At 43.1% G+C, this 25,760-nt stretch overlaps 3 protein-coding genes across 5 annotated transcripts in view; 1 reads left to right on the top strand and 2 right to left on the bottom strand.

Moving 5' to 3' along the window:
* Positions 1 to 4,013: 4,013 nt before the first annotated feature.
* Positions 4,014 to 6,842, bottom strand: LOC119647018. The gene is made up of 2 exons (XM_038047757.1): positions 6,624 to 6,842; positions 4,014 to 6,559 (listed from the first exon to the last, which is right to left on the bottom strand). Exons 1-2 carry the CDS (start codon positions 6,669 to 6,671, stop codon positions 6,014 to 6,016), a joined length of 594 nt encoding a protein of 197 aa, XP_037903685.1. The 5' UTR covers positions 6,672 to 6,842; the 3' UTR covers positions 4,014 to 6,013.
* Positions 4,035 to 4,716, top strand: LOC119647019. The gene is made up of 2 exons (XM_038047758.1): positions 4,035 to 4,553; positions 4,614 to 4,716. Exons 1-2 carry the CDS (start codon positions 4,073 to 4,075, stop codon positions 4,685 to 4,687), a joined length of 555 nt encoding a protein of 184 aa, XP_037903686.1. The 5' UTR covers positions 4,035 to 4,072; the 3' UTR covers positions 4,688 to 4,716.
* A 6,237-nt stretch (positions 6,843 to 13,079) lies between the features above and the next one.
* Positions 13,080 to 25,760, bottom strand: part of LOC119661708 (serine protease inhibitor 28Dc-like) — a 47,813-nt gene continuing 35,132 nt past the window's right edge. For all 3 annotated transcript variants that reach the window (XM_038071162.1, XM_038071161.1, XM_038071163.1), the window contains 5 exons: positions 21,883 to 21,986; positions 21,351 to 21,821; positions 20,913 to 21,230; positions 14,259 to 14,356; positions 13,080 to 14,204 (listed from right to left, as the gene is read on the bottom strand). In XM_038071162.1, coding sequence (XP_037927090.1) covers positions 13,234 to 14,204; positions 14,259 to 14,356; positions 20,913 to 21,230; positions 21,351 to 21,821; positions 21,883 to 21,977 — 1,953 coding nt within the window. In that variant the 5' untranslated portion in view covers positions 21,978 to 21,986 and the 3' untranslated portion in view covers positions 13,080 to 13,233. The remainder of the gene's footprint in view (positions 14,205 to 14,258; positions 14,357 to 20,912; positions 21,231 to 21,350; positions 21,822 to 21,882; positions 21,987 to 25,760) is intronic.

Below are 25,760 nucleotides of genomic sequence, written 5' to 3'. Positions count from 1 at the left end.
GGGATCGAGGCGGTCAAGCCTCAAGTTATAGCGCGTCAAAGATGGAATCCACCAAGCAAGAAATTCGTCATATTTTACATTTTTACTACGAAGGCGGCCAAAAAAATTTGTGAAGTTTATGGGTCCGATACTGTAACGATTCGCATAGCACAGCGTTGGTTCGATTGATTTCGTTCTGCTGTAGCGGATGTCGAAGATACACTCCGTAATGGTGAGCTAATCGTCGTAAAAACCGATAAAATCGTCGAAATCATCCAAGTAGACCGGCATGTGAGCATTCGCTGGGCTTGGCCAGGAACTGGGTATAGACCATAAAACCGTTTGGAACCATTTGCAGATGATTGGATTCCAAAAAAAAAAACTGGATGTTTGGTTGCCACACGAGTTGACGGAAAAAAATCTCTTGGACCGAATCAACGCCTGCGATGCACTGCTGAAACGGAACGAATTCGACCCATTTTTGAAGCGGATGGTGACTGCTGATGAAAAGTGGATCACGTACGACAACCTCAAGCGAAAAAGATCGTGGTCGAAGCGTGGCGAGCCGGCCCTAACCACCGCCAAGCCCGGATTGACGGCCAGGAAGGTTTTGCTGTGTGTTTGGTGGGATTGGAAGGGAGTCATCCACTATGAGCTGCTCAACTATGGCTAGACCCTCAATTCGGTCCTCCACTGTAAGCAGCTCGACCGTTTAAAGAAGGCGATTGACGAGAAGCAGCTAGAATTGGTCAATAGGAATGGTGTTGTGTTCCAGCAGGACAACGTGTAGTGACCGTGGCTGCGCGACGGGAGCGGAATTTCATTCGGCTCTTTCTTAATTAATTTGCTTAAACAATGCATTTAATAGTGTGCAATTGCCTTAATGTTCGCCGCAGATTGCACATTATTCAATGCATTCGAGCGAATTGATCTTGACAGGAGGCGAATGATTTGCCGCATCTGCAGGCGCATGCGCATGTTGCCAAGCGAGAAAGGCTATGTAGCGGGAATAGAAGCGGTGCACGAACAAAGCACAGCGAGAATGTGGCTGGGTGAGTGAAAGGAGAACGGTGGAAGAGGCTTTGTCTTGAGGAGGTGGTTTTTGGTGCTTGGTGTGGAGGAGTGAAAGGAGAACGGTGGAAGAGGCTTTGTCTTGAGGAGATGGTTTTTGGTGCTTGGTGTGGAGGAGTGAAAGGAGAACGGTAGAAGAGGCTTTGTCTTGAGGAGGTGGTTTTTGGTGCTTGGTGTGGAGGAGAGAAAAAAAAGGAGCGGGTTTTGTTTTTTTGGGAATCGAGGAAGAGGAACAGAATTGCTATTAAAGGGACATCCTCTAAATGAATAACTGGCCGGAGGATGTCGAGGAAGGGTGGGAACCTCAGAGGCCGCGCCTCGTACAAGATCTGAGGCGGAAGAGACAGCAATTGAGACGGTGATCCGTCGTGGATCTTCCCCTCCTCGATCGCGGCCCTCGGGTCCGGAGACTTACGGCTCCACGCGCGCGGTCGAGCCGGTTTTTTTCTTCTATTTTCCAATTTAGCTCGCGTTCTGTTTGTCCATCGATAGGCCGTCGCGAAATTCGTTGTTAACTCGAATTTAAAATCCGGTGCGGACCCACGCATCGGAAAAGACACGCTGGTTTTTAGTAATGAAGCGTGAGGGATCAAAGCGCTCAAAGGACCCCCCCCCCCCCACATTCCCGAGCCTGGCTAGCACAGAGGCGTGCAAGAACGTGTCGACCGAGCACTTTGATGGAGGTTCAATCTTTGTGCGCGTACCTTCACGGTCAATTTAGCCAAATTGTTTAGATTTTTGGGATAGCTCTGCCCTCTAGGTCGTTATCGGTCACTAAGGATGATCGACCTGATCTCCTATTTCCACTCTTATCATTACAAACGTTCGGCCTCACACTAGTGCTGCGACATCAATATCCATGTTTTCGAATTATCGATGTTTTTGCTAATATATCGATGTTTTTTACATCGATTTTTGATTCAGATGTTTATCACGTATCGATACTTTTGGTTCGATTTTTTAACTCGATATTCCTGGCAATATTCAATTATAATAAGTTGAGTTTGTGTGCGCTTGCGGCTTGCCCTCACATGTTCATGTACAACACGACGTCGTCCGTCCGTCAACGACAAAGTAAGAACAACGATCGGAGTTCGGCAGCCAACTACGGCACGCGCTTGCTGTTGCTTTTCTATGATACGGTTGCTACTTGAGTGACAGGGATAGTTATAGTGAGTTGAAGTTGTGCTTCTTTTTTGCCTTCATCGTGTTTCATGTGTATCGTGTTGTCTTCTCTTTATTATTAATTCGTCGTCGGATGTCGGGTTAAGTCTAAGTTCAAGTTTGTCTGTCGTAGGGAATTCATTTTAATTATATCGGTCGTGTTGTAGTTTCGATGCGAAAAATTTTGGGAAAAATCGACTGTTGTGCCGAGCAATTAAAATGTATTCTTACTGGTGATTTTATTGAAACAATAGGAAGTCACTTGTAGAGTTGTAACTGTGAAATTCGGTAGAAAATCAGTGCTAAAATTGACACTTTTTCATTTTTCTTCGAGTTGATTGTGTTAGAGTTGAACTATCAAATCGCGTTTTAGACTCTGTTGTGCTGTAATGTCGCCCAAAAATTAACTATCCCGATTCGAATTTTTCGGCCGAAATAAAATCAAATTAGCCCTGCATATTGACTTCTCGACAAACGGCGCCAGTTGCAAAATCTCACGGTAAGTGGAAAATTTCGTAAAGCCTTGTATGAGAAACCAGTAAGGACGTTATTTATACCCAGTTTTTACCCAATTTGTTCAATTTCCAATTATATTCTATTGTTCGGATAGCTTCTTTGAAAGTAACTTTAAATTAATGTGGAATATTCTGTACTCTTGGTGATGATTTTGATTCTTAATTTTCTTGCAGGCATTCCTATAGATTCATTCTTAGCTTCATTATGGCTCTTGCGCCTAAAAGCGAAGTGTGGAAGTTTTATGTAAGAATAAACGACAAAATAGCAAAATGCAATGTTTGCGGAAATAATATAAAAACAAGCGGAAATACCACCAATTTAAGATGCCATATAAAAACAAAACACAAAAACATTTTCGAAGAACACTTTAATCGCTCAAATCAAAATAACACACGAGTAGCTTCAAGTTTAGAAACACAAAGTGAAGCAGCAATTGAAATCGGAAATAAATCCACGAGTTCGACTTCCACATCCCTAACCGCTTCTTCCTCAAGAGCAAGCACGTTAAGCCCAAGTCCTTCGATTGCCAGTACCAGCTCGGGGTCCACGTGTATTTCTGTTAGTAATTATAAGCAGTATGGTTCCCTAAACCAAAGTTTCGCCAACATCAGTACGTTTCGAGAAGGAGGAAATAAAAACTCCAAAATAACTGATGGGATTCTGTTTATGATTTGTCGCGATAGCGAACCAATATCGGTCGTCGAAAATGAGGGCTTCCAATATCTTATGAAATTAGTTGCTCCCTTATATAAAATTCCATCGAGAAGGACTTTCGACGAATTACTCGATAAGAAATACGAATTTGTTTCCAATATGTTAAAAGAAAAATTGTCAGGTATACAATACATTTGCTTGACAACCGATGTGTGGACAGAAACACATCAAACAAGAAGTTTTCTAGGAGTAACAGCCCATTATGTTTCAAATGATACTGACGACCTAAAACTTCAGGGTGTCACACTAGGGGTTTATGAATTAGAAGAAAGGCACACAGGAGAAAATTTAGCACAAAAACTAAAGGAAATATGCACCAAGTGGAACATCAAAGATGATGTCGTTATTGCTGTCGTTACTGATGGAGGGAGTAATATGATTAAGGCTGTAGAATTGGCTTTCGATAAGAAAAGACACACCTATTGCTTTGCCCACCTACTAAATCTTCTGGCTCAAAAGTCCATTGAATCTCTCCCTCAGCTAAAAAGTTTACTGGAACAAGTGAAGACTAGTCAGCTGGTTTAGAAGCAGTGTAATTGGAAGCGATGAGCTTAGAAAGAGGACTGTCAATTCTACTGAAAAGACTTTAATTCAATCGGTTTCCACAAGATGGAATTCCACGTATTATATGGTGGAACGATTTTTGGCGCTTCGGGAAATCGTAAGCAGTATTATAAACTTTAATACAACAGCTCCACCAATGATAACAGCGAAGGATGTAGAATTCCTTCAGGATTTTGTATTACTTTTTAAGCCAATCGAAGTTGCTACTAAAGAAGCATGTGGTGAGAAATTCGTTACGTCGAGTATGATCATTCCGATCGTACGCCTTTTAAGAAAAAAAATATCTGAAGCTTCAATCACAACGGACCTAGCAAAATCCCTGAAGAATAACATCTTTGCGGAATGGAATAAACGATTTCTTAACATTGAACACAACCAGCTTTTTGCAACAGCAACAATATTAGATCCTCGCTTCAAAAATTTGCATTTCGACGATAAAGCGGCATTAGGCAGTGTTATACGGAAGCTATCAAATGAATTGAGAAAAGACTTAATCGAGTCAGAATCCGATAGCGATGCACCTTCTCATTCTTCTGGGTCCAAAGGTAAATTCCTTTTTATATAGACATGAGACCAGTAGCTTCTGAAATTAAATATTATCCCAGAAAATGAATACAGCTTATGGGACGATCATCACAAAATTTTCAGTTTATTTGAAACAGCCTGTAGTACGACTTAAAGACTCTCCGTTCGAGGTATGGACTGAAATCGTTCACAAGGTAAGATAGCTAAAAAAAAAATTTATATGTATATACAGCATATTTACAATCTAACAAATAATAGCTGTGAAATGCATTTTATTCGGTTCATCTTCTTTCTACAGGACCCATCGTTACTGAAAATGGTCAAAAAATATTTATGCATTATGGCAACATCTGTTCCGTGTGAACGCGTTTTTTCAGCGAGTGGAAATATTGCAAACTGCAAGAGAAGCTGCCTCTTGGGAGAAAAACTACATAAGCTACTTTTCCTCAAAAGTGTAGATAAAACATTTTGGGGTCATAATTGATTTCGATAGTGCCCGGGTTTCGTTTCAATACTTTTATAATAAAAAAATGAAATAAAGGTTTTCTTTCTATTCGAGATACATTGTTATTTGTTTCCTTATTTAGATCTTGCTTTCTTTGCATTGATAAATTGAAAGAAATATCGATGTTTGCTAAAATCGATGTTTTTATCGGCATCGAAACATTCTAATTCAAACATCGATATTTTTTGTCGATGTCGCAGCACTACTTTGTAGTCCAAACCATATCGACAACAAATAAAATTATAACGTTTACTCATAACAAGGGTTTCTTGCCATTCCACCTCATTTTAAGCTTTTGGGTTCTGAAATTCCTTTAACGAATATACGAGGTAGCTAAAAAAATGTACTAAATTGTGGAACTTATATTTTTATCTAAGTTGAGGTTCATGCAATAACTCTTACTGAAAACTAAAAGAAATCATTTTGTATTCTGGTTTACGATTAATATTTTTCGCTGGACTTATGACGCGCATATTTATATAGCGTTCGACGAGTGTGGCCGCCATTTTCTTCGTTATTATGTTTGACCATCAAAATCTCAACTTTAAACCTGAATAAATAAGCAATCAAAAAAATTCAAATTGATATCTTCTGTTGTTTTTTTTAATAAGAATTAGGAAAAAAATAGTCATTGGGGGCGTTTTACCAACAAGTCGCCCCCTTAAGTTTCTCTGTTCATAAGTAAAAGCAAACCTGATGACACGCCCTGTTTTAATGCGTCTGTTGTATGACAACTTTCCCGGAAAATGCTTTCGAAGTTTACACTTAATTTTCCAGAATGTATTTAATTGCATCGTGAACATTTGAGGAAGTTTTATCATTTTATGCGTCTTCTCCTTACAAACTTATTGTGCGCTAAGTCTAATGTCCTTACTAACTAATTTCAGCATTCATATCAATTTTCTCCTAAATAAGTTCTAAAAAAGTAAAATGAAACGATCGTACTTATCTGCCGCCCTTAGCGTTTGCCCGCTCTCAGGCCTTTGCAGCTTCCTCTTGATTCTTATTCTCCGTTGCTTTCATAGCGCTGAGTTTCTGCTGACAGGATTCCAGCTCCTTAATCATATTCTCTAGTTGTGGTTGCGTTACTTCGAAGTGGATGGTTCTTCTCTGACCATCGGTTTCGATGCAGTTTAGGACTAGAGTGGCCACTTGGGATCGGTATGACGCCAAACTGCTGTTACCCATGATGAAGCGAATGTCCCAATCGAATGACTCCAACAGGCGACCATCGCGGGAGTCATGTTCTCGGACCAGAAAGGCCATAATCTCTGGTTTCCGGGCAGTCACGACGTCAACGACGGATTGTTGCAGATCCTGGCTCATATGGGAGAAGTGTCCCAAGAGCTCGGTGTCGGTGAGCTTCTCCTGGCAGTACAGTCGGTACGCATTTGCGATGATTTTAATCGCCGATTCAAACTCTTCAGGATTTGCGAAGCCATATTTATGCGAGAACTTGTCCAGAAGGGAAACGTCCTTTGTCAGCGTTCCGATCAGGTAGTCCACCGAATGATGAAGAATCTAGAATGCGTACAATTGCATTTATTGACCAAAATCAGTGCTAATTACGCCTTTATGTACTCACCTCGTTGAGTATCTCCTTGTTATCGATATTTAACATGAACTCATGCATCTCGGTATAGAACAAAGGAACTTGTGGAAACAACAGTTCAAAACTCTGCAAAAACCCGTTAAGAACTAACGCTTGCAATCTGTTTTTCCAGGAAAATCTAAACCAGAACCGCCAAGCAAGCAGTATCCACCGATAAACGTTTATCGATGCTTGACAATTGCCGAAAGCACCGGGAAAATTGACGCCAACAACATCTGATTTTGCCGGAGAAACTTTTGATCCAAAGTGTACGCGATGTCTTGGAAAAGTTACAGAGAGAAATTCAATAGGTGGCGGTGATACCCTATGACGTATGTGGATACAGTTGACTTATTCAAATCTCTAAGATAGCTAACTAAAGAAAGCGAGCATGATGATAAGTGCCTTAGAAGATGAAAGGGGCACTTCAGCACGGTTCTTAATCGAACAACATATGGTGAAACTCCACCTCATGTGAATGAAATAACAACTCAGCATAACATACGTATACGGACTGTTTCTCTAAACAAAAATGAAATAATCTCAGGCATTAAAATTTGACTTAACTATCTTCCCTTCAAACTGTTCCCTGCCGCCCAATTTCGGACAGGAAGCTTTGTCCACGTTCGGACCTGGTATCCGTAGAAGCTTTGATGAAAAGACTGAAGTGGAAGTGGATAGGTCACACATTAAGAAAGAGCGAAAACTTTATTGCTGGCTGGGCCATGTAGTGGAATTCATGATATCAGAGTGGCTGACGAGTAGGTTCCCCTAGGAGCACCTGGCGCAGAACAGTTGCAGGGTAGTGTAAGTTTTTCGTGAAGATTTGGAAGGGGCTCTGCGAATTGCGCGGTGGCGTTAGAATTGGAAACTCTAACCCCTTAGTTGGCATTATAGGTACGTCCTAGGTAGCGGCTTCGAGAAAGATCTTTAGTGAACAGATAGCTGCGAGTGATTGGAACACGCCGCGATAAACTGGGGGGCCTGGAACCGACGATGATGAGGTGATATGAGCTTGACTGGCCAAGGTGGTTGCTGTTGTGAGTATCAAAATTCAGCTACTTCGGAGCCTTGTTCGGGTAGTGTACAGCTCAGTGAATGAGGTATGAAGGGCTAAAAAAAACCGGCGAGGGTGTCCGCGACCAAATACAAATGAAGAATCCCAAAGTCATGCGGCTGTTAGAGCGGGGACCACAACTCCAGTACCCTATAGTACTATTGTTCCGGAAAGAAACCCAAAGAAGATTGTCGAAACTGGATAGACAAGTCTGCATTTATTATACTGGCGGAGAATGTGGTTGACATTTTTTTGCTATGGATGGAGTTGCAAGATCTTAAAAAGACGGTTTCAGCAGTATGTGGGATTTTTACCCACTAAAACCGTCCATATATCCGCGGAGCCTCCGTGAAATATTCTTCCACTAAGCGGTTTTCGTCTACATCGCAACTCCAAAGTGCTTCCGACCTGAGCATCTTCTCTGAGATTATGGGGTCGGATATCTATGTTGGGGGTGGCGTTCAACTTACCTCTTTCATAGGCAAATTTCGGGCAATTTAACACAACATGCTCCGGGGTCTCGGGTGAAGTGACACATTTGGGAGAGTTGGCGGACTCGTTCAATCTGAAACGGTGTAGGTAGTTTCTGTATCCACCATGTCTTGTAAGCAACTGGGGTAATTCAATTCAAATGTTCCTTGAAGGTCAATTTAGCATCGATCATTATCCCCAGTATCTAATGATCGATTTTGAAGCAACCTCGTGGTTCCCAATCCGGATTTTAACAGTACTGTTGCTCCTGCCACTGGTATTAAGGACCGCGTGTTCATCCGTCCTGTCTAGTTTAACTGTCAGTAACTTTACTTTGATGGGATTAACGGTTTCACCTCCATAAAGTTCCAAACTCTCGGGGTGCTTCGCAGCTACCAATATTGCAAGGTCGTCTGCAAAACCAATCATTCTTGCCTCCATTATATATTATGTTTCATAGCACGGGCCCCAATACGGATCCTTGGGAAACACCTGCTGGCACAATATATTCTTCCAGCCCGTCACCCGTCCCGTACCAAACAAGCCTCTCCGAGAGGTAACTCCCGATTATCCGAGCTAAGTAGCCAGGGACAACCTATTCAGCCAGGATGCTTTTAATTCAATGTCAGTTGGCTGAATTAAAAGCGTTCCTGAGATCTAGCTAGTGACTGCCGCCCAACATTTTCCAACGCGGTAGTCCTCCCGAGCTAGATTCACGATCGTTGCTATTTCATTGACCGTAAAACGGACTCATCGAAACCCATATTGCCGTCCGACGAACGGGAGCAGCCTCTTATATATCACCCTCTCCAATATCTTCCTAATACTGTCAAAAAGACAGCTTGGGTGATATGGAAAGGGTATGCCAAGTGGTTTTCGGGGCTTCGGTAACAGATTCAACCTATGCCTCCTCCACTGGGTTGGAAACACATCTTTTACCATGCTCGATTCAAAGGTGCCTATAAACCTTGCGGACCTAGTTTTATCAGCCAACTTCAGGGCTTTGTTCAAAATCCCGTCTAATCCCGGAACCGTATTACCCCCAATTCATCCACAGATCTCTTGTAGCTCCTCCTCCACCTCGGAAATCAGGTGGAATAAGGTAGACTTTCTTCGTATTGTGGGAAAAGCATTACGATTATTTCGAAGAACAGTTGCGGGCTTGTAAGTTAAAGTGATTTTTGCCCCCGAATCTATGTAGTCGTATTTGTCTGAAGGCACATCTAGCTGAAGCAATTCCACTCACTTTCCAGTATAGCCTTCTTACGGCTACTTCGAAGATCGCGGTATTCTGCCGATGTTCTTGTCGTTTGGCAAACACGATTTTCTGGTTTCATCAGTAATTTGGTTTTCTACTCTGGTGGCATTATAGAGTCGCATGCCTCTGGTACCCGCCGACATAGATGACTCACCTTTTCCAGCGCTGGCGTCTGGCTTCCCCAACGTTTCAAGTAGGATTTAGTCCCTGGTGATCGTTACTCGGCATTTCCAGGCTAAGGCCCATGCGTTGAAATTGCCGGGAATAATTTTAGAATTGCGGTCTCTCGCGTCCAACACCAAGCTGTTTAGTAGATATGGGCGATGTTAATATTTGTCCTTACAAAGCCGGTTCCCGGGAATGCCATTGTTTCTGGAATGGCTTGCCTTCTGAATACTCAAAAACATATCTCCTTTCTTGGAAGTAATAATTTTTGCTCCTTATATTTGCCCATTGAAGCCGATTCTTTTCCTTTTGTTAATGTTGAGGCTGTAATGGTGAAACTATCAACTTTCCCCGGAACTTTCGCCGAGTTTTCTTCGGAGAAGAGACTTTTTTTTTCTTAGTTGTTTGCTGGGTAATTCCGTCCGCTCCGTTCCTTCGTGTTTTCATTTACTTTATATTGAGGGGATGTCATTTGTATTTTTCGGGTGATTTTGGCAAATGACGCTTGTGCGTTTTTCTCCTCTACTGCCCAGCTATTTTGCCCTTGATGAACCAATTTATGCGTTCTCCCAGGAAAGAAATGCGATTCCAGTTTATTTACGTTCGTATTTTATAATTACAGCATTAATGAATGCCGATCCAGAGATTCATTTTCGAGTTCCACTACGAACCACGACCGCCGAGATGTCATGGCAAATTTTCACACGACCTCCTCACTATGGCTATTGGAAACCATCTTCGGACTGGCCAAGAATGCGAAGGGCCGGGCTGGGAGTAAACTCATCCAACGTGAATCTGTTTATGGCCCCATGTGTTAGGAGCGAGCGGATGAACCGGAGCAACACTCCGAGGATCTTCCTCCCTGTACTAGGGAAAATGCTAACAGGACCCCAGACCAAGGTGGAACAGCATACGCTGAGGGTTGCTGGTTAATAAGAAGCTTGATCTTTAGTACCCGAAATGTGAATACCTTGTGCGCCTTTGGTTTCAAGTAAGACCCTTACCCTGGTGCCCAGGCTAGGCAGGGAATCCAGCCAGGAGGCAGCAGTCGTCGATGGCAGTAGAGTCGGTGTCGTCGTAGTACTGCTGTGCTGAAACAAACAACAGGGACCTCTGGGTAGAGGCAGATGGACTAATGGCTAGCTTGCAAACCGTTGTCGTCGAGCCGGCTGTACCGAGTACCAGCTATAGTGCTCTTAATGCACCCATCCAACCATCGTCGTCAGGGCTCCCCTTCAAAGTAAGGACTGACAAGAATATCGGTTACCCTAAACCAGCAAAGAACCGGAGGTCCACTAGAGTCCTGCTTAAAAGCCAGTACCAGAACGCCATTCATTTTCTGAGAAACGTTGCGAACAGTAAGGAGCCAGTACTGTCGGCGAGCGAAATGGAAAGGGCCTCGCCCACCGCTTTCAAACAAAAACGATATCTAGACGAGGTCGAATAGCAACGCAAGCGGAGCAGAGTGTTAAGCAATCTCTACAAACAGGTAAGCGGTAACAGCAGGCTGACGAGCCTCGCACTGTGGAAATCTTCAGCGTCGTGGTCAGGAATCATAGCGTCGCAGGCGTGGAACAGTGTTGAGGCTAGGTTGTTGGAAACATGGACGACTGGGTGGTTATCAAGGTCGAGGAACCCCAGGCGCTCCGTTTAAATGGAGTCACTGAAAAAGGCAGATTATAGAGCGAAGCTCAGAATGAGGAAACCAAGGGGTAAAGTGTTCCGCCCGGCGAAACTGCACGACGACCTGGATGCAGTGGACGTCACAAACGAGCTGTTGAAGGAGATAACTTTCGACGGCTCGACTGATGATCCTCGTACGGAAGCAGATCATGCTGAGGGAAGCATATATAAATTTGCAGCATTCAAAGTACACCTAAGCTAATCTACTGGTTCTTCTCCTAAAGGAAGACATCGACGTCGAGCTCTGGATCGGAGGAGATCACACCATGAAAGGGTTCCAAAGCCAAAATTATAGTTTATTCCACTGCACAAGAAGCACTTGTCGGGGCATACTTCAAGTAAGTATCCTCTTCAGCTTAAATGGGTCACGTCCGATGAGCTTTGTCAGAAAAACTGCAACATTCGACGTCTCCAACCTGTTGATAGATTCCAATGCCAGTGCATGGCATACTCTTACCCCAAGAAATCAACAAAAGAGGGGATGCATTTTTCGATTTTATTATTAATACATATCTATTGGTGTGTAATAGGGGCAGTACACCACCCTTGGGAGCAGGTCCTTGATATCACCCTACTAACTGGCAATGGAATTCTTAGTGTGGAAAACTAGAGAGTTTCTGAGATTTTACTCAACCTTTGAGATCTTTCTCAAATGATGGTTGGATAGTTTTCAATGTAAAGCTGGCTGTAAGAGGTGTTCTACACTTTCAGAGACCTCAGGAGTACCGACTGGCAAATTGGGAAGATTAGCACGATAGAAGAGCTGGAGTCAAAGTTCGGGGCTCTGGACTGCCTTCAATGTCTCGTGTTTCACTAAATGCAGCAAGAAGACATTACCATCATTCAAACGCACTTGAGGGACTGTGAGGGTTCTCTGTTTGCAAGGTATGCAGAACCAGTCGTATGAGACAGACCACGATCAGGCAGGACTCTGGCAGTTCTCCGGTGGGCAAAGTCCATGTCCCGATGGCAACTGTTAAGTGTGGTATCTACTCGCATCTACTACGCGACGTCAGATGGTGAAGGTTCACAGCCTGTGTCAAATCAAGGAGAATTTGTCCCACCCAACCGCGAGAGCTCTTATGCTAGATGCATGAAAATTCACTGGCCTGTAGGGTATACCGGATATACCCTATAATCCGCATTGCCTAAGCTGTGGAGAAGAAGGGGAAATCCTCAGGCACTTCCTTTGCGATTGCCCAGCTGTAACTAGAGCCTGGCTCTGGACACTAGGTAAACTATTCTCGGAGAATTTCAGAGAGATTTCTAGCTGCAGAGTAGGAGAGCTGCTTTGAAGATCTAACCCGGTTGGACTCCTTCCCCCTGCTCACACCACAGCAGTAATGGAAATGGAGTTTATTCTTATTTGTTGTTTTGAGCTCATTTGAGCGGTCAGTGATACCTACCTACCTAAAATACCATCTTTCCCATAGACAATTCTCATCCAAGGGCAGGCATGACCATGCCCAAGGGCATATGTCCTCATAGGAACGTGCATTCGCGGAGCGTTTCCTTATCCGCAAGAAAGGATGCGCCTGATGGGAGATTTGGCAACTTCTCACAGGATCTAAGCTGACAATTATGTGGCCATGTAATCAGGAGATTCTTTGAAATTTAGATTTGTCAGTTATATTGCAGGACCTATATCCTTCATAGACTGTGACCTCTACAGTTCTGAGAGGGGGCCGTGTGTGCTTAGCACTCTAGCAAATGGTAAAGACTCACTAGGTTGTTGATTCTGAGCACCCCACATTAGTTGTTGCGCGTAAAACGTCCTTAGGATATTTAATTTTATATATAAAAAACAAAGTGGAACTACTTCTGTTAGATGTATTTATTTTTAAAAAAATATAATAAATAGGAAAAAAGTACTGCAATTGAGTAACTTAAAAAATATGAAAAATTATTCATCTTAGAAACAGCACAACGTGAAAAAATGTACACACAGTGCGCAATATCAACTGACCAACCTATGCTGATGGTTCATAAACGGGTCCATAGAACAGTGGAATCTTTGTGGCATCATGTCGAACCAAAAGGATAAACGGGGTTTCTACTCTAAACACGACATCAGTTCCCGTCCTTGTAAGGTAAACCGCTGTGGCAGCTCCACCTTCGGTGCCTTCCTCGTTCACAGTCAAATCGATTTTATGAACAATAGCATCTGCGAAAAGTCCTGGATTTACTAGATTTTGGCTATTCCTAAGGCTGTCAAGTCGCCTTAAACTGTCTGAAAGATTCACAACTTGTCTTCGTCCTCGTGAGATTTTCTTTTCGGATTTTTGCTTAATGATTCTCTTGCTCAAGACGAAGTCCTTGTAACGTAAGGAGGGAGTGTCCTTATGGAAGCCACTTTCAACTTTATATGTAACAGCACGTTTGCGTCGTTTAGCGTCTGATTGAGATTCTGATGGAGGTGAAGCATCTTGGTCGGAAGGTTGTGCTTGGTCTGACTGCATTTCTTTCATTTCATCAGTGATATCCTCGGATCCGAACCTGGAAAATACCAATTCATTCTCTAAGCTGCCCCTTACAGGTGAAGCAGCAGCGGTTGAGAAGCGATCGCCTGGTTGAAACACTGGAATTTTTGGATCCATATGTGTTTCAGGATGAACGAAGCTTCCTGCTGGTTTTTTGAAGTTAGAAAATGTGCGAACTATTCCACTTGAAATCAAGGACAGATCACTTTGTCCAGGATTGAAAACGCTGGTAAATCCCATCCTCCCGAAAACTGGTTTTAAGTCGACCGTATTTTGGATGTGTAATTTTGGGAAGAGGATTATTGTAGTCTTCAGCTGCATTTTTGATATCATATCTTCTATCTTCTCTGGAGTGAGGAACGTTTGGATCTCCCGAAGGCGTTGGCGACTTGAATTGTTTGGAAGGATAATGTACATGGTGGTTTGGTTGCCACGGTAGGGGAATCCAAGGATGCGGCAATCTGTAAAAACGACGGATAAACTTTAAGTGATAAAATTAAAAATAAATTAAATACCATATTCCTTGGCATCATAGAAAGGGAAGACACCTCCATGGGCCATCATGTCGACTGTGATTGGTGCGGCATTCAAACCGTTGGGGTAGAAGTTTTTCCTGTAACAGATAGAGCATTAATTCGATAATTTCATAGGCATGAAGGTTTTTTTTCAAATTTTTAAAATAAAAGGAATGTTCTTGAGTGGTCAGGCAATGGTAAGATCCTGGCCTGGATCGGGTGCAGAATTTCTAGTATATAAAAATTTACCAGTACGCACAAGAAACTGGCACAAAAAATAAATCAGGTCATTAATCGGCCGGAGGAATTTACACTCTTCTTCACTGCGAGAATTATCTGTAGGACCCCGCGAACACAAGACCGATTACTTGCTTAACAACCCTCTACAAAAGGGTCAATGCACAACTCGAAACCAACAACATTCTGTCCGAAGAGCGGAAGGGGCTGCCTAGTTGGGTCAAGGGGTTGCAAAGAGCAATTCATTATCAACTCGGTAGTGGTAGGACAGGCCACTATAGGCCGATGAAACCTCTTTACCTGCTATATCGATTATGCCAAGGTTCTCAAGAGCGTTTCGCACACCGAACATACTTTATCAGAGCGTTCCTCTGAGGGTGCTAATATCTCAGAGGCTATCCATATACGGAAAGGCATCTTCCAGGGGGATTCATTGAGTCGTCTTTTATTTTGTATGGCACTGAACCTCCTTTCATGCCTGCTGAATGATGCTAGAGGGCATGATTTTGCAATTAAATATGGTCTCCGTGCTAAGTACGAGCTGATACACTTGATGTACTTAGATGACATCTTAGAAGTCTGTTGCGAATAGCAGACATGTGCGGCCTTGATATTCGGATGGAATTTGCATTAGATAAGTGTCCAAGCATTCCCAAAGGCCATCACGAGCCGCATGCCGGACATAGCATTGGTGACCTCTACATCCAAGCAATGACCGAGACAGACTTCTACAAATATCTATGAATTCTGCAAGTAACCCAAGTTCGAGTTGGTGACTGAACGAACGATCAGTGCAGAATGTGTGGTTCGGCGTAAGAGACGTTGGGCCATCTTATTTCTCACCGTACTGTAATACACGAACAGGCATAATGCTGTATGCAAGGCGATTCATGAAAACTTTGCATACAATGGGCTAATCTGATATGAGCCATGTTTTGGGACCGGCAAGTTCTAACTGATCGTCACATACCACACAACAAGTTTGACGTATTGTTAGTTGACAAGACGGGTCACTCCCTGTATATTATTGATGTCGCTATCCCCCATAATAGCAGCATTGATTGAAACTACTTGGGAAAGAAGGTGAACTATGAGTCAGTGGCTCAGGAAATCAAAGAAATTTGGCGTTTCGAGAGGGTGTAGTTCCCGTAATATTGTCAGCTACAGGTATTGTACCTTAATCCCTCACGGCTTCCCATGATGTCCTGGGACTTTGGTTCGAAACCATGCAGAAATACACCATTTTGTATACATGTTACATATTGCGGGGAATTCTCGATGGATTCTCCCACTAACCTACCAACGGCCACCAGAACTTTAAAATGAAATGGTTTGAACATTTTTTGTGTATCTACTCATCATCATCATCAGCGATGCAACAACCGTTGTTTCGTCTAGTCTGGTCCTAGTGGAGAATTGCAAATATCTTGCTTTTGAGCTGAAGTCTACCAATTCGTCATCCCCAGCAGCTACCTGTCATCCTGGTTTACACATCGCTCTTCCTAGAGCTGCATTTGCCACGTCTTCTTCTCCTGCTATACAAATTGGTTCGTATACTTTCCAGGCTGGATTAATCGACGCTAATTCATAAGGATTAGATATTCGGCTCAAAGCTGCCAGCACAGCCCAATCGCCACTATATCTTTCATAAATTTCTGGTATAGGTTGCCAAATCGTCCATCTTCCTATATGGACCGAAAATTCTTCTTTATTTGTTAACTACCTCAGTTTGCAAAGAAAAGTGAAGACTGTGAAAATAATTATCTTGTACATTAGGAGTGTTGACCCAATGATGAGACGTTTGAGATGAAAAGCCGTAGACGTAGTTTAAAAAAGCTGGTTTCAAGTCCTCCACGTATGAGCGAGGAGAAGGAAGAGTCATAGTTAGAATGACCGTGTGACAACTTTGAGTCCCAGAGAGTGGGGCCAACCTAAGCCGGACTGCTCGTATTTTTTATAAAGATGAGAAGTCGGTGGCCCACTGAGCTTCTGGTTCCCTTGTGAGGGGCTCTTGTCTCAACTAACCGTCAAAATATGTGCATCTTATCCTCATTGTGATTAGCAAATGGATTTAAGGGTTCTCTCCTGGATGTGCGAAACAAAGAGGCGCTGACATCCACCTTAAGCGAGACCATTACTTGATGGTCGCCTATCTTCGTCTACATATTGCTCTTCTCGTAGCTTCGACGCTGGAAATTTTCCACAGTTCGTTTTCGAAAAGGCCTTCAACAGTGTGTACAAGAAGTGTATTTGAAATGCTCTACGCAGGAAGGGCAAGAAGTTCGACAAGGTTGTAGTTTGTGGTCGATACTATTCTTTGTTGTTATCGTTGATGTTCGCCTTGCTGCCTCGTCCGGAGGACGTGGAGGACTTTAATAAACCTCATTACATGTTTTCTTAAACACCTTAACTACAGTGCTGACGCCTGTCTGCTCTCTCACCAAGTCGTGGACCCTGGACAAATGGCTCTAGATTTCAAAAGAGAGGCAAATAGAGTCGGTCTGAAGATAAACATCAACAAAATCAACGTTCTCAGTCTATCGGGTCATCACACTCTTCATATCTGCAATAACGGGTAGAATACTGTGGGTATCGATCAATTTGTTTACACTTTAGCTCCAAGTGAGGCGGTTGTGCCCATATCTGGAACAGAGTTCCTTGTGGGCTCAAGCATGGAGTTACTTTTTTCAGCTCGGGCGCCGTACTTCTTAGTTACGGCGAAGGTGATAAGCTTCGCATCTACTGGTATGAAAACTGAATCTGCACTCAGTATTAACCAGTTTCGCGGTGCTGGTCACGTCAGTGTTTTGATTGTGGTCTCCTAATCAATCCGTGTCCGAAGAGGATCGTAGGATTATGCCTACACGGCAGGTATTTGCGTTAAACCCCCACCCCACCTTCATGTACGTAAGCCGATGAACTATTAATTAATACTTGGAGTTTCTCTCTTTCGTTGGGACCTACTGTTAAGGCCTTCAATGGCTCTCAAAACGTTTTTTATTATTTACTGTGTGTTACGCTTCTCGTTGATAGACTCATATGTCTCATACTAGGTAAGGTTAGGACCATCAGATGAGATGCCATCCTTGGAAGTATAGCATTAAGCTAGAAGTGTGTTCTAGAATACTTCCTGTGCTCCCAACCGCTCTTCAACAAATACGGTAAAAGTTGCAAACACTTTCGGCGACCAGCGGTCACTTTTTGGCTTAACCATCCACACTTTTATTATGGATGTTCTTGAAAAGGTAGTATTGCAGCCGACACAGTCGAAAATGCCACCTGTTTGCTCTGGTATTGGGTTTCCAAACTACTATATTATAAGATTATAAGGGTCCAATCGCCCTTTACGAGTATGTGGGGATAGCACTCCCAACAACTTTACTGGAATCAGCTTGTTGCAGCCCTCCGGCTTCCCAACAGTCAACTGCAGCTCTGCGTACAACACAAGATACGATAACACTGATACAAAATACAAGAAACTGGTAGACGTTCACCATGGACGCTGCAGATGAAGCGCGTAAACATCAGCACATCTAAGCGTATTATTGCTAGTTAAGCAGTGGCTAGAATCAAAGATGCCGTTCACTACATTAACGACCGCGTCGTCTAAATTGCTGATGTTACACTACGATGGATAGACATAAAGGACATGAAACCAGTCCAATGAATCTGCCGCACAAGGCTGTGGGCAAGGTTCCGTGAGAAGAGAAACTCATTCAAGCTACCATACCCCGTCAGGAGGAAGGCCATCTCGAGCCCGAAGTCTACGATAGAATTTGCTCCGGCAAACACACATTTTACGTAGTCATATGTGCCACTTATATGCAGCATTCTTATCTAAGAACCTTTTGACCACAAGTGGCCCTAATGCCTTCATCTGACTACGGATAATTTAATCTGTTTACAGCAAAGAACGCTCCTTCTGTTGTCCTGCTGTTGGACGTACGTTCTGCGATTGTAACTCCTAATTATATCATTACTTCCTGGTGTTTGAACTCGCTCTTTTAACTTGCCAAGTGGCGGACGACGTAAGTTGCCTTACAGCGACATCGCAATGTTGAGACTGGAACGCTGACTTTAAAAGATCACGCATTAATGATGCACAAGTACTGAGTACCCCACTATTCGGACTTAAACGCGCCGGAGGTTCGGATCTCGGGAACAGTTCACCCAACAAGGCACAAACATTGTCACGCCATATCAGCGTAGGACTGACTTGCGGCCAAACAAAAGAGTGCCTAAAGCAATCAACCAACAGTTGATGAACTTGGAGGAGGGATCTTACGTTCTGCGCAGGCAAAGCTGGTTATTATCGTGGCGAAGTTAAAAATTCATTAGGAGAGAATGTCGAAGTGCGTATTCTAAAGCACGAGATATGCATGCAGTCTTAGCACCTGGATGAAGTTACATCTGGCAAGGAAATCTATATGGCATTGAAGTAGCAGTTTAAGTACTAAAATTTGAAGAGACTCCATTCTGACAAGGCATACAGACAAGGCAATCGGCTCGGATCAAGATAAGAAGCAGCTAGTGAGGCCTGTATTTTCAAAAATGAGGGCGTAGTTAGATAGTAGTCTATTATAGCAGTAGTCTATTATAGCAAAAAACGCCACTTAAAGACCTTTTTACATGACATGATGTATCCCCTCTCCCCAGGAAAAAGGAGCGTCAAACCTTTTATACATTCGCAATACATAACATAGGTGCACTTGGCCAGATCTAGATTTGAGGATTTGATGTTGGACAGGTGAGGCAGCATCTGATGAGTTCCCTCTGCCTTGGATGAAACCGTAAACTGTCTTCGATCCTAATTTTTTAATACTTGGGTGCTAAGCCCAAAATGAGTGGTCCTTGGGTAGTAGTATGCAGTAGGATATGGAGCACCAATACCCTGCACTTGGATGGTATACCGAATAAAGCTTAACGCGCTATAGAATTGGCTAAATCTGAGGTGTGAGGTGAATCTCTAGACCAGCTTATCTCATATATAACCATATCTGATACCAAGGGGAAAAGGTTTGAGCGTGTTATTCATATTAGGTTGCTTCTGGCTACTGAGCATTGATAATATAGTTTTTGTATAGCTCATAAAGATCAACAATTGACATAATAAAACTGGACACTGGTTAAGCGCAAACGGTGGTACCTGCAATTATTGTTTTGCCGCATTTAAACCTCGTTTCATTTATTTCGGCAAATTTAAGGCTCAGACGCTCAGCTACCTCGCTGCTTCTCTCGACTGCTACCTGATGTAAAGAAAATTTTGGTCCGATATAGATGACGCATCCAAGGAGTATGTGAGTGTTTCATGTTACCTTCGGATACAGGTGAAATCATTTGGGCTATAAAATTATAGAGCGCCCTGCACTGACATTTTCAGAGCGCCCGACATATTCAAAAATAAGGAAAATGTTAGTCCAATCTATAGAAAAATAGTCCGAAAGGTGTGCTTTGCCTTCAGACCTATTTCGAATGGTGCAGCATTTCATCATCATTATCAATGGCACAACAACTGGTATCCGGTCTAGGCCTGCCTTAATAAGGAACTCCAGACATTCCGGTTTTGCGCCGAGGTCCACCAATTCGATATTCCTAAAAGCTGTCTGGCGTCCTGACCTACGCCATCGCTCTCTATCCACCCTCTCTCGTCAGACTTGCTGTGGGGGGCAGTGACCTGCCCAGAACTGAGCGATTTAAATATCTCGGGTCAATGCTATCAGCCAATGGAGAACTGCATTATGAAATTACACCACACATCAGCACTACTTACGTATCACTGAACGTCTTAAATCGAAAATTAACCAAAGTGGCGTCTGCCCTGTCATCCCGTAAGGTTCTGAGTGTTGGCCGACTATAAAAAACAATAAACAGAGTCTCGCGGTAAAGGAGAGGAAGACGTTGCTTTGGACCAGCGGCGTAACACGACTTGATCATATCTGAAAAGAGGATATCCACAACCAATATGGGGTACACCGATGATGGAAAAATTGCGAGAGAGGCATCCTCGATGGTATAGTCAGATAATTCGCGCTGAAGAGAATTCAATTGCCAAGATTGGTCTGAACATCAAAGTCGATGGTAAGCGACCAAAAAGCCGATTGAAACAATGGTGGCTTGATATGCTGGATGGTGATTTGAAAGCCTTGCGGCTGCATCCAGATCAGGCCAAAAAGAACAAAATGGCGCAACTGATCATGGCGAGCTGACCCCACTTGCCAATGAGGCAAAGGTCAGAGACAAAGAAGAGGGACGCCGGAGAGCGGGCAGACTCTACTTCAGAAAGACTTCCGTCTTAGATGGAAGCATCAATTTGCCCACACGCTTGGGTTAGATATCAGTGGAAGGAATGCCTTCGTCACCTCTGTCTTATTCTACAAACTAACTTACAAATTATGACTATAAAAAGGAGATAATTACCTATTAGTTGCTCCATCGATGAATGACTGCTCCCACAATGCCTTGAAATATAACGAACTAACTATAATCATATTTGTTTCGGTATTAAGTTCTGGGCCAACTATTTCAGTAATTTTTCCGTGAGTTTTATAGTTAACCCAATCATTAATGAATTTTTTGGAGCCTTCAATGTTACCACGGAAGTCTAGCGGTATCAATTCACTTCGGTAGATGTCCTCAACAGCGGTTTTGTAGTCTGGACGCAGGCTGAATTGCTTTTGGGTGAAAAGGGCATTGGCAACCGAAATGAAATGGTATTGGGATGGAGTTGTAGAATTGCTGTAAAAAAAGATTGGAATATTGTTTCTGAATGTGAAGAAATTAAAGACGTAGCCGTAGTAGTAGTTTTAAACTTTTTTACTAAAGGTCAACGTGTGATTAGGGAACAATGAACATTACCTTTTATTGAAAGAGCGTCTTCTCGTATGCGTCATATACTTCCAAGGACTCAATGGCCTTGGTCTCGATTGGTTCGGAAGGTCACTCAATAAGTCTTCAATTAGCAGTCCAAACTCTTCATGTATTTTGTAAGGATTTGAAAGTAACGTGGGGCTCTGGTCGAACCCGCAAAGGTGCATGATTTCGTTGAAAGTTTGTCCACTAGCTCCAAGAAGGAGAAGAGCAAGTGCTCCGGCAATGCTAACTGGTGCAACTATGCTGCTTTTCACGGGTACATCCCGATACTGCATGGTAATGTTATGTGCTATTTGGAGTATCTTGGTTGACACGAATTCAGATATTCGAGGGTCGTAGCGCGGATCAGTTGGAATGCCAGGATCTGCTATTTCATAATGTTGGTGGGTTAGATGGGGAGGCGGTGTGGGTGAATCAGCAGAGTTGAATACGATTCCATGTTCCCCTTGAATCTTACTGGAAATAAATGAATCCTTTCAGTGAAAATTCTAGTTTTGACAGGGCTATCATAACTTACCTGACCATTTCATCTAAAGATAGTTGTCCACTTGCTTCCAATAAGAAGAAAGTAAATAATAAGGCAATAAAAGCGAAAGGCTGTTTGGTTTTCATTTTGAATATCTGAAAATAAGAGAAAGAAAAAACGGTTTAGATGTTTTCCACTTATATATTGGAACGAGCCCTAGATTTCATATATCTAGATACATCGCTGTGATTTTTGTGATTTTGCTTCACTTTTTGGGGCATACATTTTACGGCCCTATCGCCCTTATATTTCATCCAATATCAGAAATGAGTTTCGAAAAGTACTAATCGAACCTTTTCATTTGATACTCCACATGGCTATATTCTGTGAAAAAAAACACCCCCCATTCGCATATGCGCCCCCATCAAACTCAACACCAAATGGCGCCATTTGCTACATGTAAGAAGATACATGGACTACATGTTCTCACCAAATTTCGTGACAATCGGTTCGGCCGTTTTCGGCGATCCAATATTCAATCTTCTAGTGTCCACTAATCATGTTCTACGGATGCCATTAATTTGTTCCGTACTAACAAAGAAAATCAATCTAATTGTTTAGATATTTTTTTCCCAATAGCATATCTTTTTATAATTTCTATAGTTTAACATTCCAAGTTCCTGTATCCGTTTGGATGAGGATGTATATTCCTTTCGAAATTTTATATTGTTTCTAAAATATTTGACGATATAAAAAAAATAAATTCCTAGTTAGATATTATCCTCAGAGGGAGGATCAAGTAAACGGCTTAACGCACTTAAAGCTAAGGAAGGAGACTGAGCTGAAGGACCCAAGCTGTAGCGCGTTGTAGGACCGACATAACCTCGGGATCGGGGAGTGCAAGTAAATTTCCAACTCCGCGAAGGGTTCCTTAAAAATGTCAGTACTATGTGTATTTCGAGAGGTGAAGCGGAAAATATTATCGGAGTTGGCGGGGCAGTCCATCAGTTAATTTTAGAGTTTGAAAAGGGTACATATGTATATGAAAGAAGATGCGGCGTTGCTGCACGTTGCTGCAAGAAGGGAGGTTGAGGTCCACCTGGGGACTATTCTTTTTGAAAAAACTGGTCCGAGTGAATTTATATCGTACAGCTTCAAGGGCGCGGCAATCACGGTTTGCGGAAGGGGGATCAGAGTGCACAGCAATGTTCAAGGATGTTTTTGACAAGGGAGTTGAAAACTGTGAAAAAGGGCTGAATTAAGGTAGAGTCGGAGGAGGCACGTAGGGTAAAACCAGATATTTTGGAGGCTCGTTTGATGATGTCAATGAAGTGTGAACTGAAGCGAAGTTTGTCATCAAAGATTACACCCAGGTCTTGAACGGAGGTCCGTAGTGAAAGGATGTTGGGGAGGGTTTAAGTGAATAACCTTGGGGAACACTAGAGGAGGGTAAGAAGGAACGAAATGAATGTCCAGGAAAACAAGCTTTGCAGGAACGGTATGAGAGGTAGGAGGAAAGCCAAAAGATAGTTATAATTATAGTAATGATAACCGACTGCGGATTATTCAGTTACCAGTATCGCACGAAATGATTGTTGGAAGTACCTGGTTTGCGCGGAAAGCGGCTCACAAATATACGTGGGCCTCTCCAGACGAAACCACTTTCAACCAAATTGACCACGTGCTGATTGAACGCCGCCACCTCTCAGGCTTGATGAATGTAAGAACATATAGGTTGGCCAATATAGACTCGGACCACTATGTCGTTGGCATAGTGCTCCGAGCTCAAATTACGACACTACCTACAATCCCTTTGGACAATCAGGTGAGAGTGAATACTGAAGCCATCTACAACACAGGCCTCCGCGACACATATAAGAGGGAAATGGATGCCGCAATAACCGCAGTCAACAGAGATCCTGGAGATGGAGCATCAACAAATGATCTTCACAACCACCTGAAGAACGTTATCATTGATACGGCCACAAAGATACCTGGCCCTTGCCACATAAAAAGTCAGAACGGCTTGTTTGATGATGAATGTAAGCTAGCTACGGAACGGAAGAATGCTGCATACCGAGTAATGTTGCATTCTCAAAGAACGCGGACACGCGCAGAGACTTATCACGAAGTCCGTCGAGCGGAGAAGCGACTTCACAGACGGAAAAAGGAAGCCTGGGAGAACCAACAGGTCTATGAACTCGAAAAGTACAGGGAGCAACCACACCAGGCGCGAAAGTTTTACCAACAAGTCAGCAAGATGAAGCCTTACACACCTAGATGTTTATCCTGCCGAGACAAAGAGGGAAATCTGATTTCTGACAGAATGGACATATTGGACCGATGGGTTGAGTATTTTGATGAACTATTGAACAACCAGAAAATCGGCGAGTTTGAGGTCCCGCCAACTGAAGACGACGGACAAATACTGACACCACCAAGTATAGAAGGAACAGTCCGTGCAATTCATCGGCATTAAAATCATAAGTCGCCAGGAGCCGATGGAATTACAGCCGAATTGGTTAAATATGGAGGCGACCAGTTACACCAAGTGGTTCATCAACTTGTGCTCAGGGTATGGGACAGCGAATCAATGCCTGACGACTGGCAAAGAGGCATTATCTATCCCATATATAAAAAGGGAGATATCACACAATGCAGCAATTATAGAGGTATCACGTTGTTGAGTACCGTTTATAAGATATTCTCCGCTATCTTACTAGGCCGGATAGCTCCATACGCCCAGAACATTATTAGCCCATACCAAAGAGGCTTCACTCCAGGCAAATCCGCAACAGATCAGATTTTCGCTCTGCGGCAAGTGATTGAAAAACTGCTGGAATATGGATATCAGTTGCACCATCTCTTCATCGACTTTAAACCTGCCTAGGATAGCATAGCCAGGGTAAAACTGTACACGGCCATGAGAGAATTTGGTATCCCGACGAAATTGATAAGACTGACTAGGCTGACCTTGGCCAATGTGCGAGGCCAGATAAAAGCAACAGGATCACCCACCCAACTACTCGCCTATGGGACGTACAAATTTCTTTCATCCAGATCGAGCAGGCGGCTATCGGGGCGAGATCTTGGGCTGCACATCAATGAAGGCAAGACAAAGTATATGGTGGCAACGTCGAAAATCCCAACCGATAACAGCTACGACGATGAAATCCGCGCACGGTTGTTGTCAGCCAACAGAGCCTATTTCAGCTTACAAAAACTGTTCCGCTCGAAATGTCTCACCATAGGGTTGTGGCGCGGCATGATCTGCGGCATTCGAAATTTATTTCGAATGTTGCGGATGCGGACGGGTAGATGGCGAACTCTCCACTCAGTCATTTTCTGAACGCACCAGGGGAGTGGAGAATTAGCGGTGGAAAAATGCCGTTGGTTGGGACAGTAAGGACCGCATGGAAATAAGTCGGTCTCTTCTGTATCCAACCGCGGCGCTGAACACTCGGTATTAGATCGCTCGTGACTTGAATCAAAGTTTAAAAAGTTTTATTATTATTATATTTGTTATTTGACGATTTGGCTTTTCACTCGAGATTGGGAGTTTTCGTGCTAATTGAGTTCCTCTGTTGTACGAACTAAAAAGTTATACCTAAGAGGTGACCCCGATAAAAAAGAAGAGGGAAAGGATCGCAGTGTTCCCCAGCTCAGGCATTCCTCCGCTCATTTTGCTGCGCCGCACTTGCTACCAAACACACTTTTCCACGAATTTCGATTCGACGGTTCAGTCTATTTTCCACACGAAAACTCCCAATCTCGAGTGAAAAGCCAAATCGTCAAATAACAAATATAATAATAATAAAACTTTTTAAACTTTGATTCAAGTCACGAGCGATCTAATACCGAGTGTTCAGCGCCGCGGTTGGATACAGAAGAGACCGACTTATTTCCATGCGGTCCTTACTGTCCCAACC

This window comes from Hermetia illucens, chromosome 1, assembly GCF_905115235.1.
Source record: "Hermetia illucens chromosome 1, iHerIll2.2.curated.20191125, whole genome shotgun sequence".
NCBI lineage: Eukaryota > Metazoa > Arthropoda > Insecta > Diptera > Stratiomyidae > Hermetia > Hermetia illucens.
Note: the sequence above shows the minus strand (reverse complement) of the source record. Positions and strands in the feature narration are given on the sequence as shown.

Bases quoted from the DNA above. Each gene is read 5' to 3' on its own strand.
- LOC119647019 (XM_038047758.1), top strand. From the start codon at position 4,073: ATGGTGGAACGATTTTTGGCGCTTCGGGAAATCGTAAGCAGTATTATA. The intron at 4,554-4,613 runs GTAAATTCCTTT...ATATTATCCCAG, and splicing joins TCATTCTTCTGGGTCCAAAG to AAAATGAATACAGCTTATGG.
- LOC119647018 (XM_038047757.1), bottom strand. From the start codon at position 6,671: ATGCATGAGTTCATGTTAAATATCGATAACAAGGAGATACTCAACGAG. The intron at 6,560-6,623 runs GTGAGTACATAA...TACGCATTCTAG, and splicing joins ACAAGGAGATACTCAACGAG to ATTCTTCATCATTCGGTGGA.